General features: G+C 37.0%; 2 protein-coding genes across 2 annotated transcripts in view; one reads left to right on the forward strand and one right to left on the reverse strand.

Annotated features, from left to right (window-relative positions):
- Positions 1–377: 377 nt before the first annotated feature.
- LOC123540764 (secreted protein C-like) lies at positions 378–4,510 on the forward strand. The gene is made up of 3 exons (XM_045326036.2): positions 378–651; positions 1,178–1,931; positions 4,378–4,510. Exons 1-2 carry the CDS (start codon positions 588–590, stop codon positions 1,924–1,926), a joined length of 813 nt encoding a protein of 270 aa, XP_045181971.2. The 5' UTR covers positions 378–587; the 3' UTR covers positions 1,927–1,931; positions 4,378–4,510.
- The window catches only part of LOC123540750 (probable methyltransferase TARBP1), a 43,301-nt gene continuing 32,223 nt past the window's right edge, over positions 4,506–15,583 (reverse strand). Inside the window, exons 18-25 of the mRNA XM_053543374.1 lie at positions 15,046–15,135; positions 13,029–13,216; positions 12,586–12,667; positions 11,891–12,068; positions 10,952–11,158; positions 10,114–10,238; positions 6,707–6,843; positions 4,506–6,160 (exon numbers count right to left, since the gene is read on the reverse strand). Coding sequence (XP_053399349.1) covers positions 5,998–6,160; positions 6,707–6,843; positions 10,114–10,238; positions 10,952–11,158; positions 11,891–12,068; positions 12,586–12,667; positions 13,029–13,216; positions 15,046–15,135 — 1,170 coding nt within the window. The 3' untranslated portion in view covers positions 4,506–5,997. The remainder of the gene's footprint in view (positions 6,161–6,706; positions 6,844–10,113; positions 10,239–10,951; positions 11,159–11,890; positions 12,069–12,585; positions 12,668–13,028; positions 13,217–15,045; positions 15,136–15,583) is intronic.

The following is a 15,583-nucleotide window of genomic DNA, read 5'->3' on the forward strand; positions in this document are numbered from 1 at the left end:
CCTGCACACCCGTGCAGTCTGATCATGATCTGCAATGCTCGCTATTCAGCCAGTATCCTTTTGGTAAGAACCCTGTTAACAGTTAATGGTGCTGTCCAAATTGGAAAATGGACAGGTTCATTATAGAAATTTAGCACGGTAAGGAGTAATTAAAAGCAGCGTCACGACTCTTAGAACTTAATAAAGTGGCACATTTCGTAAAAGTCAAATTTTCCGAAAAATTAAATCGTCACTATTTTTTTTTCATTTATAGCTCCGACATAATCGCATAGATTGACCCAAAAAGCGATATCAAATCTATACGACAGTTTTGAATGACACCTGTCCACTTGCAGTTAATGTCACCGAGATATTACTTAACCTCAGACACTATGGTCAGGCCAAAGGTCTTGGACATCTGCGTTTTTAACCCAGGTTATTTTGATAGTTAAAATATTTTCCCTTTTAGGTACATATCTCGACAGCTTATCAGTACATCTATAAATGATCAAATGATAATGCGAGTGAACTTATTGTTGAGCAAAAGTTAATCATTTACAATTTTCGTTTTGTAAAATTTCGGGAGAGGAACTGCTTTAGCTGGAAAAATGCTCAAGGCGGCATTGACTGTTTGCGCTTTACTCTGTGCTTCCGATGCTTTCCCTACTGGAGGTAATCCAATCATTTTCTTCAATTTATGATACATATACATAGTTACATTCTACAAATTATAAAATTTCTGGAAATCTAAAGCACTGAAACGATATTTTGAATAATATTTAACACCCGGGCGTATATTGCAAAAGTGGGGTATATTCTAAAATATACTATGTTGTTAGAAGTATGATGTTGAAAAATAAAACCTTGACCCTTGCTGCGGCGTTCCTGCTTTAGTAAATCTGCAGCTTAAACTGTCGAATATTTTACTTCATTAGACATAGTATAATTTCTATTTATGGCAATGTGGTTGACTTTGTTACCGGATTCCTTACACAAATCGCCAGCACACAGTTTGTTCTATATGACCGGTCTATGACTAGGCTAAAAAAAAAAAAAATGACTATAAATCTGTGTAAAAAATTCTGATGTCAAGCATTAAAACACTTACTGAATGACTTGCCGACAACAGTTATTGCCCGAGGTCCGAAGGCAAGACATTTAAAGATTAAGTGTAAAACATGGGGTATTTATATTTTAGATGCTAAAAGGGACACTAACTTCGGGTCATTTGACCCCAATGCCCTGTACAATCAAATGTCGCAACAAACGCAGCAATTTCTGAGTCAAGATGGAACGTCGTCTGGTTCTGGCACGGCTTCCCAAACAGGTTCTAGCGGTTCAAGCTCAAGCTCTAGTAGCTCGGGGTCTGGAGGATTCGATCCGAATGCACTCTATCAGCAACAGTCTCAGCAAATGCAACAGTACCTCAGCTCACATCAGACAGGGTCATCTACCGGGGGAGGGAGCTCTTCCGCATCAGGCAGTAGTTCCAGTTCCTCTGGAAGTAGTTCTGGTTCATCAGGAAGTAGTTCTGGTTCATCTGGAAGTAGTTCTAGTTCCTCGGGAAGTAGTTCTGGTTCATCTGGAAGTAGTTCCGGCTCGGCAAGCGGAAGCTTCAACCCTAACGAAATGTACCAGCAGCAGTCTCAAAAAAATCTTCAAAATTTGGATTCAACTCTGCAAAATACCAACTCTAAATTCGACGCAAATACTCTTAACAAATTTCAGGCTAGTTTAACAGATCCAACAAGTGCTCAACTCGGCGCTAGTAACGGTGGTGGTTCGGGTTTCGATCCCGATCAATATAACACCATGAAATTCAATTTGTTTAGTCCAGAACAAGGTGGCCAGTCATCTTCAGGGGGCCAGTCTAGCGGTACTCAGTCGGGCAGTCAAACATCTGGCGGACAAACTTCAAGTGCTCAAGGCTCACAGACAGCAAATTAGAAAAGGTACGAGTACGTTTATGTACTAAACAAAACCGCTAACCGACCATTTGCTATCTTGCCAATATCTTAAAAATTACTGACATTTTAAACGTACCTTTAGATCGACGTGTTGTTCATAACAGAACAAAATTGCAAAAATACGGAATCGCGCAAAGATGTAGCTCTAGCCTAAATGTATTTACTTTACGACCACAGCCCATTTTTGTTTTATAAAAGACACAAATATAAATATCAAATGATATTTTTCGGTAGGGCACGGGAACGAAGTGATTTTGTTTTTTGTGGCCTTTTTCTTCCCTCATAATGTTTTCCGCTAGTTGGTAAATTCTAGAAATTTTGGTTCTTTGTATATTGCTAGAATTTTTGGAGTATTAACATCATAGTGTCCAAAGCACATGCTAATTTTAAGGAACAAAATATAAAAAAGAAATGAAAAAGAAAATGTTGTGTTAGGACACGGCGGAAATCAAATAAGTATAAAAATATTTTTATAGCTCTTTGCGGAAATACAACAATTACATTGCAAAAAAAAAAAAAAAAAAAAAAAAAAATAGGAGGAAGCCCCCACAAGTCAAACAAACGATTTAAAAGGATATGGAGCGGACATAAGTACTGTCTATTTGACCTTTGGCCTCATATGACCTAAACAAGTCGTGGCCAAATATAACAGTATGCACGCCGTCCAAGTTTGGTTAGCACTTCAAAGTTCTTTCAGGGGTCAAAATGTTATCGAACAGGCTGAATTGCGGACGGCGTATCTGGCCTTTGGTCTCGCCGCATGACATTGGACTGGCATAGTCAAAATTTGGTCTGTGAACTCTGTGTCTCATTTATAATATCGTTAACATTCGTGCTATGTTCAGTGGGTTTAATAACATGGAGCGGACACGATGTACTGTCTATTGGACCCTTTATCTCACCGTATGACTTCAATCTTGAATTGACATGGCCGAAAGTTGTGTTGAAAACCTTTGGAGCGGTAAAAATAATTTGGAGCGACAGTTGTTCTATCTCAACGTTTGACATTGACAATTGAACCGAGGTGACCAAAATTTGCGCTCTGCACGTCATCTTATTATGGAAGATATTAAAAAAAATCACCCGAGGTTAGGTTTTTTTTTTGTGACAGACTGACTGACGTACACCCGGATCGCAAATAATATTCTCTCCTGAGAAGACTTAATTTAAAGTTACAAGGCCAGTGCAAATGGTTACTCTATTCGTCTACGAGATAATTAAATGACAAACTAACCCCTTTATTGCCACATTTCCATTAACATTTTTTTTTTACTTGTATTAGTTAAACATTATACCATGTGGCCCTGTGTCGAACTAAGCCCTCACCTATATTGGACATTTTTTATGTCCGGTTAGGGAATGTATTTTTCCGACAAGAAACTGGTATTCCCATTGAGACTAACTGTGCACCACATGCTACAATTTATTTTTACATTGATATTAAAGGGATTTCAGGTCGACACTTTCTCCGGTTGTGCCTTCAAACGTTACATGGATCATGTTCCAGTTTTGATACAGTTAGATTTAAGTAAAACTAACAATGCGGATGCCACTGCATCATATTTTGAAGTGACACCTGTCTATGTGTAATATTATATCAAACAAAATTTGTGCATAGAATTGCAAGTCCCAATTTGGTTTTGGGGTGTACCCAACGAAACACCTACGGGATATAAAATCATCCATTATTTGCATGTAGTCATGTTGAAGAATCAATATATTATCGATACACTCCACCAGCAGAGCGTTATCTGATTTGAAGATTACTTGGCTTAAAGTTATGGCTACACTTACGCGCGGTTAGTTTTTATGCCCCCCCCGTCGAAGTGTTTTGCAGATGTCTGTCGGTCGGTCCGTAGACCAATCGGTTCCCGGATAACTCAATAATGCTTGGGCCTAGGATCATGAAACTTAGTAAGTAGGTTGGTCATGTCCAGCATACGACCCCTGTTGATTCTGAGGTCAGTAGGTCAAGGTCAAGGTCGTAGTGACCCGGAAGTTAAACGGTTTCCGGACGATAACGGCCTAGGGGATCACGAAATTTAATAGGGAGGTTGATCATGACCAGTAGATGACCCATATTGATTTTGAGGTCAGTAGGTTAAAGGTCAAGGTCACAGTTAAACCATTTCCGGACGATAACTTGAGAATGCTTGGGCCTAGGATCTATAACCCTCTACTTTCGATTGGAGATAATAAAATTGATGATCATGTTTATTCATGTATTAAAATAGGATTGGATGGACTGACAAATTGTCTTTAAGTAAAACAGTTCCATGTCAGTCTTAATAATGTTCAAGCTATAGTACGATTGTTGTCAATGGCTTTCTCCCGAAAATGACTGCTCTTTACACACAAAACCAGAGTGACAAATTGGACTGTTTGTTCTCAAAACTGTTTTTCATAATCATGTACATGTCTATATTTTCAGTGAAAGTTTTACCAAACAGACAGACCTGTAGAAAGAAAAGCAACACTTATACCTCAGTATATAACAAATCTACCTCAAGCAACCTGTATTTTTTAAGCTATGGAAGTGGAGAACAACAAAAACACCAATATCCTTCAACCATTTATTTATTTCACTTTTTTCTAGAGATATTATAAATATACTAACATAAACAAGCAAGAATAAAAATATATAAATTATTTCTCTTGCCTTGTTCCTTACCACTCAAGGTTTTAATGATACAGAGATCCGTGACATGATGCTTCTTTGGTGACAATTTCACGAAAAATGAAAATATCACAGTCTTTTAATTCTCACAATATACATGTATTTCACATATTTTTAATAAAACATCTAAAAATATTTATAACAGACTTATATTTCCTACAATAATTATGGTAAAACATGTTCCAGCAGCCCCTTTCATACTGAATTAATGATTACTGACCCTGTATTTAAACAATTTTGTGTAAACAGAACCTAATCAAGATCCCATCTGCTACAAGAGGCCAGTTCAAATTACTCCCAGGTCCCTGGATTGGCTGCTCAGGACAGGTTTGTTTCTACAATATTTCATCTTAATAGAACATTAAGGGCTCATCTGCTTTCTACTGTCATAAACAGTCAAACCCCTATGTTTCTAATATAACCATTTATGTTGCATATAAACCTCCTTCAGCAAGAAGGCAAACTGCACCCTTTACACAGCAGAAGTACTACAGCACTGATGGCAGTGAACCTTGCAAATACACAAAACTGTAACCTGCTCTTGTCCTACATAACATGATTTATGTGTCATTATGCCCCAGTCACAAAAATGCAAACAGACAGGAAAATAATCTTTCCAACAACTTCGAGAACCTCGAGACATTTCTAAGAACTGAGGAACATTGAAACAATTCTGAAACAAATCTTAAGAAATAAGGAATTCTGTTTGTTTGTGGAGTTTTAGGTAATAGCAATTCAAAGGCCATTTACAAGAAAGTAATTCACCCCAACAATGTTAAAACAACCAGAGGTAATTCAGTCAGCAACATTAACTTCTCAGCTAAAAAAGTCCTTACTTATTCTGAGGACTTCAGCAAATCCTTTGATAACACTTTTTTTGACCTGGCTAACAGATTATGAAGTCAACTTTAGTAAACCAGTCTCAAAACTCTAGCATTTGATTGGTTGTTCCTGAACACAGTCTGGACTTTTTTTAACAAATGACAATGTTGCATTAAAAGACTGGTCTTCAAACTCATGTTGTATTATGGGAGCATGTCAATTCTCTGCTCCTATATTTAGAATAATATTAACCTTTACCATGCTAAATTTCTAAAATGAACTGGTCCATCATTCAATTTGGGCAGTACTGGGGTGTTTGCTGAAAATTTACTGACTGAATAGCGAACAGTGCACACCTTAAAGTGGTCACAAGGCAAAATCACTTGCCACCAGCAGGCTAATGGTCCCTAATCATCAAGTTTTAAAGCGTTTTTACGAGACCTCTGCAATCCTAGAAAAGAACAGCACAAATTCCTTGCACATCCAGAGACATAACAATACATATCAATATTTAATAAAATTATGTTATATGAGCCTATCATTAGGTTATCATCAACTACTACATGATTTCATAAGCTGCTGGCGTCTATATTCCCAGATAAGTATGGCACCGCTAACATGTACGTTCAAAGACCTAATCACACCTTGCTGAGGTATCTCTACACACACATCCAACAGGCTGATCAATTCTACAGGTATACCCTCCTTCTCATTCCTGAAACAGAGAGCAAAGTTTTACTGAATTAAATGATCTGACAAAGTAACACCAACATGAATATTCTGCAGCCTAACATCACCTTGTTGTGGTATCTCTACACCTGTAAGTCCAGCAATTCTATTTGTATACTTTCTTTCACAGAACTGAAATTGGAACTACATGTAAGCTTTGTCTGAATTTTTATCATTATATAACAATATTACAACTACATGTCTCAAATGTTTAAGATACTACTGAGTCCTACTACTGGAACTACTTTAAATTTGGTAGTTTGACATCACACAGATACAATTATAGGTCATAACGTAACTTTTCAGTTTTTGATGGGAGAGGAAGGGCCAAGGTGCCCCTCCATGCATTATCTGTATCATGGACGGGCACCTGGGTAGAACCACGGACCTTAGGTAAACCAGCTGGATGGCTTCCTCGTATGAAAGAATTAGACACCCTGTATCATTTGCAGAAACAATTGGGACATTCTTAATGATAAGAATGTGCAAGACACATTTTCCAAATGTTTTAGACCATACATACAATACCTACCCAAGCAGCAAGAGAGTTTTCTCCGGGAATGTGTATTCAGTGAGACACACACTATTTGCTGTCTGTTCTACACCCACTAGTGTATAACCTTCCTGTTTTTTCTGCTGTAAATAATCTGCTAACTTTGTCTCATGCACCTGTAAAAATTGTGACCCAAATATGTATTTCAATAACTTACAACTATTGAACAGGTAAAGATTTTATATAATCGATGTTTCAACAAACAAAGGGGTGAAAATGATTTTTTATGATAACCGATGCATTTGGATTTTTATTAATTTCAGTCAGACTTTTAAACTGGTTTAATATAAAACAAACAAGTAAATTCGATGAATTGGTATCCCCCGCCAAAAGGGTTTGTGGTGAGGAATGGCAAAACAAGAGGGTCATGATGACCCTGGATCGCTCACCCGAGTAATAGAGTTACATGTTTCAAATGTCAAACTGATGATTTCTAGAATTTTTTTGGAAGATTTTCCAATGTACAATCAAGTAACCCCTGGGGTGGGGCCAATTTTACCCCGGGGGTCATGATTTGAACAAAGTTTGTAGAAGTCTACTAGGCAATGTTACATATCAAATATCTAAGATCTAAGCCTTCTGGTTTATTTTTAGCAAATTTATGAAGATTTCCCTATGTACAATCAAGTAACCCCTAGGGCTGGGTCAATTTGACCCTGGGGGTCAAGATTTGAAAATAAAATTGTAGAGGTCCACTAGGCAATGCTACATGTCAAATATCTAAGCTCTAGGCCTTCTGGTATATTTTTAGAAAATTTTGAAGATTTTTCTATGTACAATCAAGTAACCCCATGGGGCGGGGTCAATTTGTCCCCTTGGGTCATGATTTGAACAAATTTTGTAGAAGTCTACTAGGCAATGCTACATATCAAATATCTAAGATCTAGGCCTTCTGGTTTATTTTAAGAAAATTTTTGAAGATTTTCCTATATAAAATCAAGTGACCCCTGGGGCGGGGTCAATTTTGACCCCGGGGGTCATGAACAAATTTTGTAGAGGTCCACTAGGCAATGCTACATGTCAAATATCTAAGCTCTAGGCCTTCTGGTTTATTTTTAGAAAATCTTGAAGATTTTTCTATGTACAATCAAGTAACCCCATGGGACGGGGTCAATTTGATCCCGGGAGTCATGATTTGAACAAATTTTGTAGAAGTCTATTAGGCAATGCTACATGTCAAATATCTAAGATCTAGGCCTTCTGGTTTATTTTTAGAAAATTTTTGAAGATTTTCCTATATAAAATCAAGTGACCCCTGGGGCGGGGTCAATTTTGACCCCGGGGGTCATGATTTGAACAAATTTTGTAGAGGTCCACTAGGCAATGCTACATGTCAAATATCTAAGCTCTAAGCCTTCTGGTTTATTTTTTAATTTTTTTTTGAAGATTTTCCTATAGAAATCTATGTAAAATCAAGTGACCCCTGGGGCGGGGTCAATTTTGACCCCGGGGTCATGATTTGAACAAATTTAGTAGAGGTCCACTAGGCAATGCTACATATCTAATAACTAAGCTCTAGGCTTCTGGTTTCTGAGAAAAAGATTTTTTAAGATTTTCCTATGTAAAATCAAGTGACCCCTGGGGTAGGGTCAATTTTTATCCCGGGGTCATGATTTGAACAAATTTGGTAGAGGTCCACTAGGCAATGCTTCACACCAAATATCTAAGCTCTAGGGCTTCTGGTTTTTGAGAAGAAGATTTTTAAAGTTTTTCCTTTCGGTTGCCATGGCAACCAGAGTTCTGCATGGAATTCAATTCTTTGAATAATTTTTGTAGAGCTTCACCCAAGGAACATTCCTGTGAAGTTTGGATGAAATTGGCCTAATGGTTTATGAGGAGATGTAGTTTAAAGTAAAAGTTTACGGATGGACAACGGACGCTGGACTATGGACGCCTGACGGTGAACGATCAGAATAGCTCCCCCTTAGCCTTTGGCTCTGGTGAGCTAAAAATATGTCCGGCAAAAATTTAAGGATGTTAACAAGAAGCAAATAATTTCAATCATTAGTCAAAATCAATTTAACAGAAAACAAATGTTTAATTAAAGAGTACATAATAAATGTATGATACTTTGATCCTGACTAAAGAATTTATTTTGAATGGGATATGCTTACTGTAATAAGCTTAGCTTTTAAAATTAAATGCAGTTAATTGAAATGTGAGCTTGAAGTTTAACTGGAACGAAATATTGTGGGAGTGGGGGAGGGGGGGGGGGGGGGGGGCAGAGGATGCATGATCAGTGGTGGGCATGACTGGGTGGAGGAGCGAGGGGGAGGGGAATGGTACAACTTGCATGTTGATAAATATTCATGGAAGGTTTGAAAAAAATCTAAAATAAGGCATGAAAAAAAATTTTTTTTTTTAGGGAGGGGGGTTGGTGACCAGGTGTGGGTGAACAACTTCACATGTTAATAATAAATGTTCAGGGAAAAGAATGAAAGAAATTTAATGAAATTCTGCCAAATGGTATGTTTGTTATGTACAAATATGTGGATTTTTAGACAATTAAAGGGCAATAACTCTGAAGTTACAAAAGAAATCCATACGAAATTGTGTGTGCACAACCACATTATAGGGCTCTAAATTATGTTTAAGTTTCATAGTTCAAGGTCAAATATATCAAAAGTTATGATGCAGAAATTGCCTTATCTATAGTACCCTATATAGTTTATACTAGAAACTTCTAAGGGCCATAACTCTGGTGATACTTGGGCAATCTGACTGAAACTTGATGGGCCCAATAACCTCATAGTTGTGAACATGTATATGACATTTGTTTGAAAAAATCTAAAATAAGGAATAATTTGGGGGGGAGGGGGGTGATCAAGATAAGGGGGTGACCAGGTGTGGGTACACAACTTCACATGTTTACAATAAATGTTCATGGAAAAGAATGAAAGAAATTTAATGAAATTCTACCAAATGGTAAGTTTGTTATGTACAAATATGTGGATTTTTATACAATTAAAGGGCAATAACTCTTAATTTACAAAATAAATCCAAATGAAATTGTGTGTACATGACCACACTATGGTGATCTAAAGTCTGTTTAAGTTTCATAGTTCTAGGTCAAATATATCAAAAGTTATGATGCAGAAATTGCCATATTTATAGTACCCCATATAGTTAACACTAGAAACTTCTAAGGGCCATAACTCTGGTGTTACTAGGGCAATCTGACTGAAACTTGGCGGGCCGCAAAAACTCATAGTGGTGAACATGTATATGAAGTTTTATGTAAATATTCCCAACCATTTCCTAGATATGGCTCCGGACGGATGGATGGAAAGACGGACAATGCCAAAACTATATCCCTCCAACTTTCGTTGGGGGGTAACAAAACTAAACATTCAGTTTTCATAGATTTTCAAAGCTGTTATTATTACCTCAGTGATAGGGATCCATTTATGAGCTGTAACACTAAGTCCCTGGAATGCTTTATCATCTTTATACCCCATCTTGCCCATAACATACTCCGATACTCCAAATATCTCACTTGTACGACAGAGACCTAAAACAGAGCAGACTTTGATACACTTGATATATCAACTAATATTCTGTATACACTTAAACATGTACATAAAGATCATGCATGGTACAGCTAAAACAGTCTTTATTTTATTTTCATATTAGCTTTTTCTGCTGATATACTGAAATTCCTATTTTTTTTTACATATTACACACAAAGTCAATTTGACAAATGTCTTCTTTACATGAAACAATGTTAATACTGAAATGAATTACACTAGTATAAAGAGGATATTTGTTTGTTTGCAATGTGATATTGAAATATATCTTCACTGATAAGGGAGACATTTGAATATATTCATGAAAGCGGAGCCCGATTGAATACATCAGAATTTTCTCCCTTATTTTGATATCTCGCTGAAAACAAACAAATTTTCTTTTTATTTTAAGCTAATTTGTAAAGATCGAAAATTTTCTGTTTGTTACATGCTTACATGTTCAAATAAGACCAATACTTCATGACAAAATTCCGATTTATTTAGGCTACCGTGTTATATATGATGCATCTGCTAAATTACCTCGGACACTTAGACACATTGAATATTGGTGATTAGTCCGTGAAATCAACACGACACCATTTTGTTTTTAAAAACAGAAACTGCATTTAAATATTTCGTTAACAAAATACACAGCCCGCTGCTAATACCATGTATCAGGTCAAAGATAATGACAGAGAGAATAGCAGAAACTACTCACCTCCCAAATTCGGAATTTTATTGATAAGAGAGGTAACAACAACTAGTCCTCCCTCGATGTGTTGTTTAACGCCATGGTCAACTTCTGACATCGTCTCCTCATCTAACATCATCTGTCGCCATGGCATTATCTTCTTCTGAACATCACTTTCTGTGTCGTCTGCTACAGTCTCATCTACTGCATCATCATCTGCTGGATTCTTAAGACCTTAAGCATAAAAGAATTTGGAAATAAATTTTGAGGCCAGAACTGGTTCTTCCCAGGAAAGAAAGCTCTGTACTATTGGTGCTCTACATCGGACATGTGAAAGAAGCAGATTGTCTATTCACAAAGAGCAAGAGTCGACAGTCGTACATGTCTGTATCTAACATTTCTTTCTCTCTCTGTTCTTGGGACTCTGTTTCAGTCTTTCCCTCTGGTCATATTGCTCTATCTGCACTGATACAGGATTAATTTTTAGTAGCTGTGAGTAGCTGCCTTTGTTTGCATATATGTATGTATGTATGTAAAGGACCTTTGAATGTGTTAATCAAAAAAATTTAATGGTCGCTATATAAATTTGTTTTAATATATACATAATATCAGTTAAATGCCATTTTTCAATAGTATTTTCGTTGTATAAAGACGGTCAGTTAATGTAACAAATATTTCTGGATTCTTTACAATACCGGTACTTATTTACTCTTATGGAGTACCTGACAATTTCCCCACATGAATCAGGTGGACAGGCTATTTTGAACATATTGTTTTCTGTCAAACTTTGATGGAATAATCACCTCATACTGAGGTCTAGGTTGTGGCCTCTAAATTGTTTCTTGTGCCCGTTGCACTCGACTACCTTTGGCTTATTGTGCCTCCAAAAAAGAGATTTAAGAACATATCATACTGGAAACGAAACTGCAAAATACATTTTACATCCACAATTTTGTGACGACTTACTGATGTATTTCCACAAGCCTGGGTCACACTGCTCAAAGCCCCTGGAAATATTGCGTAGCTGAATGTAACTGGAACCAGCCCCATCATTCCATATAGAACTGTTCTGTATAAACTGTTCTGGCTGGATCCAGTCCTCTTCTGTAAGCGAGGTCATCTTTGACACTATTTTGTATATAGTCTGAAATTAACATAAATAAATTTGATATTTTTGGAAGCTGAATTAGTTTTGCTAACAAAGATGGAACTCCGTAAAATATCTCTTGTTTGTTTTGATTCAGTTAAACAAATTTTTTCCCGTAGTACTTTAGTTGTATACCACAATCAGTTAAATCAACCAGTGGTTCTGAGTTCCTTAACAGTATATACACAAGTTCTCTGCAAGAATTTCTGACAACTTCTCTCTTTGTATCACAGGTGGAGGACAACTAACATTAAATACACATCAAACTGTCTTCGGAGAACATACCCAATCCTCTTTGTCTGCAAGTCGAACCTATGAAGTGCTGACAGACAGCCTTGTACTCCACTGAGCCAAATGGGAAGGCTGAACCAGTACTTTCTTAGACTAGTAATCTCTACTACTGTGTTGGCTAAATAGACTGTCAAAATTTCAGATATGTAAATACATTTTCTGTTAGTTCATCAAAGTATTTATCTTTAACCTTATATGACTTGACTACAGGAGTTAAATGTACCTCAAGTGTAAAATCCCTCTCAAAGTCAAGAAATTTGAAAAAGAAGCTGTCCAGCAGTTTCTTTACATTTCTAGTAGAATTTCTGAAAAAAAAGAAAAGAAAGATAAAATATTATTTAATTTCACATACTGTAAAAAATAAATACCGTATTAACAGTAAATGTCAATTCTGGCTGATAATTCTGGCCTATTTATATGGAGGAATTTTCTTTTTGGCTAACTCAGGTAAGGGGAACACTGGTTTAGTGGGAAAGGTAGAAGCAACAAAACTCTGGAAGTCTTATATATATAATATTTAATAATATTAAGACAGAAAATTTAGCCAGACAGATGAATTTGCAAGAAGGTTCATTCACGAAATTTCGCGAAAATAAAAACCTCGCATAAAAATAGACTTTTACACTAAATCCAATTTTAATTTAACACTGTAATAGTAATATTTACCTATTTTGTTGACTGAAGTCTACTATACAGTTAAGTATAGCATTTTCTTTCAAAATCATGTGTAGACCCAACTGCTGACACTGGTCCCAGAGTTTGGCTAGCACTGCCTGTGAGTAGATCCTTGTATGGAAATGATGGGCCATACACCATGGCAAGATGTTGGGTATAGCCTGCTTGAAGTATTCAGTCTGAAATACAGATGTGAATTCATACAATTTCATTCAAACCTTATTCTTGACACTGCTAGGATCTCCAGTAATTAAATCCTTGTATGGGAAGTGTGGGTCATTCATCATTGCAGCTTGTAGTACTGTGTCAGAAATGGACTGCTAACAGATTTTTAATATTAATGTATACCAAATAATTTCATATAACAACTTTGCAACACAAGGTTAAATCTTTTTTATTAGCAGCTGCTATACATGTTTTCCCATCAAAGTAATTAAAATCTGAGAATTTTCTAGCATTAGATTTTGCAAAATAATCAAATATGGCAAATTAGCTAAATAAATCCCCCACAAATAACTCTGGTTTTACATTAGTTCCTTACAATGATGCGGTGAAGTTGGCTAGGACAGCTGCAGCCATGTGATAAAATCTATGGCAAAATGTTTGGTTAAACCTCTGTATGGATAAATATTTGTTTAGTCTTGTTTAACACCATTTTTATGCCCCTGAAGGGAGGCATATTAGTTTTCAACTGTCTGTCCGTTCGTTCGTTCGTCACAACGTTAACTTTTTGCATGAAGGCAATGTTAACTTTTGCATGAAGGCACTTTACTCGCGAACGACTGCACCCAGGATCTTCAAACTTCACATGCTGATAGTACTTATTGAGTTCACGACCCCTACTGACATTTGGGTCATCAGGTCAAAGGTCAAGGTCACAGTAGCCAATGTTAACTTTTTGCATGAAGGCACTTTACTCGCGAACCACTGCACCCAGGACCTTCAAACTTCACATGCTGATAGTACTTATTGAGTACACGACCCCTATTGACTTTGGGGTCACCAGGTCAAAGGTCACAGGGGCCAATGTTAAATTTTTGCATGAAGGCACTTTACCTGCAACCTACTGCACCCAGGACCTTTAAACTTCACATGCTGATAGTACTTATTGAGGACACAACCCCTACTGACTTTGGGGTCACCAGGTCAAAGGTCAGGGTCACAGGGGCCAATGTTAACTTTTTGCATGAAGGCACTTTACTTGCGAACCACTGCACCCAGGACCTTCAAACTTCACATGCTGATAGTACTTATTGAGTACACGATCCCTATTGACTTTGGGGTCACCAGGTCAAAGGTCAAGGTAACTAGGTCAAAGGTCAAGGTGCTGCGGGGGCATTTGTCACCATTAGTGACAGCTCTTGTTCAACAGTATATCAGCATTATATGGCTAACAATTCACCAACTAGTATTCCAGTATTCAGCACAAGTATTCTCTGCAAACTGTTATAATATAATGTAACTGGATTCAAATCCATGTTCTAAACAAGAGGACTGCAATGCGGAGCAATATAAGCCTGAAGGTATGACCTTTGACCCCTAAGTGTGACCTTGATCATGAAGCAAGCCATCCAAAACATGCGCTCTGCATGTCGTAAACATTTGTGTAAAGTTTCTTTGACATCCTTCCAGGTGTCTAAGAGTTACAGAGCTGACACGAAATTGCTAATGGACGGACAGACAAATTGCTAACGGATGGACGCCGGCATCATAACATAATACACTCCCTTCGGGCATATATAAAAAGCTAATACTTTAGACAATCACTCGCTCAAGTCTCAAGAGGATCTGTAAAATATTTTGAGTTATCCTAGGTTTTCAGTACTTGTTACATAGAAAATATAAGGAGAAAGGCCATGGACCATATGTATTGCTGGAGTCAGCCTTGGGGCTTGAGCCAGAGATGCTGGAGTGAGCAGTGTTTCAATGTATATTCTTTACATCTAATTCTTAGGCATACCAATAGCATACTGCATAATGTAAAAAAGATATAAAAATTGTGTTTTACCTGTTCATCAGGTGGATGATGAGGTCCCATATGTATAACTATACACAACAGTGAGCACAGTGTCAGATTCTTACTCTCTCTGTACTGAAAATATAGACAGCAGGTGATTTATTGATGAGCCCTCCACATGTTTAGATTTTGTTTGCGAGTTGAAAAAATACTTTAAACCCTATAACTACTATTGCCATTTTTAAGTTCCTTCACATGTACGTCAATTTCTCACTGAAAACATTGATAAAAACAACAAATGTCACAGAAGACAGCATGCTCAACTATTTCGATGCTGGATAGTAAAATTGGGCACATCTGAGGAAGCTGCAGCTGTCACTGGAGTGTTTAATGACTCCAATGTGGATGAAGATACTGGACAATAGTTTATGTCTGTGTCAAAAGTATTAAGTAATAAGAGCAATAAAGATAAGTGTATCAAAACATTAAATATAATTTTGAGCAAAAAGGGGGAATAATTCATGAAATATTGGTGCAAGAGTGATGCATCTTATGTCATATGATATGGGTGATGATGTGGAACAACCAC

The sequence above is a fragment of the Mercenaria mercenaria genome, chromosome 1, assembly GCF_021730395.1.
Source record: "Mercenaria mercenaria strain notata chromosome 1, MADL_Memer_1, whole genome shotgun sequence".
Classification (NCBI taxonomy): Eukaryota; Metazoa; Mollusca; class Bivalvia; order Venerida; family Veneridae; genus Mercenaria; species Mercenaria mercenaria.